The sequence below is a fragment of the Penaeus vannamei genome, chromosome 10, assembly GCF_042767895.1.
Source record: "Penaeus vannamei isolate JL-2024 chromosome 10, ASM4276789v1, whole genome shotgun sequence".
Classification (NCBI taxonomy): domain Eukaryota; kingdom Metazoa; phylum Arthropoda; class Malacostraca; order Decapoda; family Penaeidae; genus Penaeus; species Penaeus vannamei.
In genome coordinates, this window is record NC_091558.1 from 17,090,516 (window position 1) to 17,093,015 (window position 2,500).

A 2,500-nucleotide genomic window follows, 5' to 3' on the forward strand; every position below is an offset into this window, starting at 1 on the left:
AAGAAATATTTTGTATGATTACATCAGTTACGCCTATTGTTTTGGCAATAAGGGTAACTATTATTATTATCATTGCCACGATCACTACCCCTAAGGAGGTTATGTTTACGGACGTCACCAGTGTACATGAGAAAGAGGTGCTTTTAATGTAATTCTTCAAGTGTGAATATCTTCCTTGTATCAATGACTCCATTACCTTGGCGGAGGTATGCGCTCTCTGAGCGCATGTTATCACTACTGTGATTATCATTATCACAATCATAATCATTACCATCCTTACACAATCATTACCATAACAGCATAATCGTTACCATCATTCCACAATCATTACCATCATTGCATAATCGTTACCATCATTCCACAATCATTACCATCATTGCATAATCGTTACCATCATTCCACAATCATTACCATCATTGCATAATCGTTACCATCATTACACAATCATTACCATCATTGCATAATCGTTACCATCATTACACAGTCATTACCATCATTGCATAATCGTTACCATCATTACACAGTCATTACCATCATTGCATAATCGTTACCATCATTACACAGTCATTACCATCATTGCATAATCGTTACCATCATTACACAATCATTACCATCATTGCACAATCATTACCATCATTATGTAATCATCACCATTATTACGTTTTCATTATTACACCTATCACTATTCTCATAATCACAGTTACCACTAATACCATCCTCAAAACACCTTTCCTGACACTGACATTTTTCCAGGTGACGTCCTTAGTAATGGAGAGGAAGTCCATGATGGCGGCGATCTACCACATCCTTCTACCGCAGCGACAGGAGCGTTACGATTTTACCTTCACGTACGAGCAGATCAAGACGGATTTCTGCATGGCCACGCCCTCGCTCGGGTCCAACTGGCAGAGTCTTTACTACCCGCTGTCCCATGGCGTGTGGGCGTCGGTGCTGGCCATGTTGGTTGTCTTCTCCTTCGTGTTGTATGTGGTATGTTCTTTTTTTGGGGGGGGGGGAGGGGGGGGAGGATGTTGATTTCTGTTTTTATTTTTCTATTTTTTTTCTTCTCTTCTCTTCTCTGTCTGTCTCTCTCTCTCTCCCTTGGTATCTCATAGTTTATCGTGTAAAGGTTTTAATATACTGGATAATGAGAATAGAAAAATTACAACTTTTAGAGGCATGTAACAACAAAGTGATTGGTTAGGGATCATTCAAGTTTTGCAATTGGTAATTAAAAAAAAACAAATAGTAATTTCAACTACCTCAGGGCCTTATTGACCGGTTACGGTGAAGTTATGGGGATTGTATATCTAGTAATTTTATTTAAATGATTTTGATGGAAGTGTGTATATATATTTTTTCCCATCTTATCTAGAATGGCTTTCAGTGCTTCGTAATTCAAGCTAAATTGAATATCTAAAAGAAAATAGGAGTAGCAAGTAAGTGGACAAAGGTGTATCTAAATTCCTCACATTTTATGGTCAGGAACAATACTAATATGATTGGCTTATATAATAATATCAGTCTGTTTCTTTATCTCTCTTGGTATCTCATTGTATATGCCGTACAATGGATAATGGTAATTAAAAAAACAAACTTTTTCAGTCAACATTTGTTATCCGGTTCTCGCTTCTCCCGCAGGTCACCAACGTCTTCAGTAGAGACGACATCCAGCGACTCAGGTCATGGGGCGTGACAGAGGTCGTCCTGGGCTCCTTACTGGGCCAGAGCATAGTGCAGAGGACGGCCAGCAGCAGTGGGTACCGTGTGCTCGTAGCGACGTGGCTGATTTTCGCCTTTATCGTCGGGACTGCTTATCGAGGCAACCTCACCGCTGCCCTGACGCTGCCTGCGTACCCGCCTCGGCCGGAGACCATCGCGCAGCTTGTGAAGGCCGTCGAGAGGTAGGGGGGGAGCTGGATTAAGGGGACGGGTCGATTTATTTTATTTTTTTAAATTTTAGTGATAATGCTCTAATGGGAATTTTGTTTTAATGGAATGTATTTGCTGTAGAACATCACACGTACACACACATACACACACAAAATGTGTAAAAGCAGAATGGCTATTTTGAAATATCAACATGTAGGGGATTCATATCCATCTATCTATAAATATATCTGTCTGATAGAGATAGAGAAATTCAGGTATGAGGGGACCACGAGACGAAGGCATTGATAAAATAATTTCACATCATCATTATCATTAGTAAATAGTGCAATAGTAATTTTAGTATTAGCATGAATTTCAGTGTCGATATCATTATTTCATTTTTCTCCCTCCCCCCCCTTCCCCTCCTTCAGCGTCACGATGCCCTCCTACGGGACCGAATTTCGGAATTTCTTCCTTCAGTCCGAATCCTTCGAGTTCAAAACGCTCGGTGCCCAGATGGTGATCGTGCCATCTGCCTTGGATGGTCTTCGGCAGGCGTTGGTCAAGAAGTGAGTCGCTATGATAAAGTGGTCTTTCCTACAGGGTGCTGGGCTGTCTGTGCCACTCT

The 2,500-nt window shown here is 40.9% G+C and overlaps 1 protein-coding gene across 1 annotated transcript in view; it reads left to right on the plus strand.

The window, feature by feature from the left end:
• The window catches only part of LOC138862862 (ionotropic receptor 21a-like), a 38,946-nt gene that overhangs the window by 4,928 nt on the left and 31,518 nt on the right, over window positions 1–2,500 (plus strand). Inside the window, exons 7-9 of the mRNA XM_070126038.1 lie at window positions 754–990; window positions 1,642–1,904; window positions 2,304–2,441. Of these exons, the coding sequence (XP_069982139.1) occupies window positions 754–990; window positions 1,642–1,904; window positions 2,304–2,441 (638 nt within the window). The remainder of the gene's footprint in view (window positions 1–753; window positions 991–1,641; window positions 1,905–2,303; window positions 2,442–2,500) is intronic.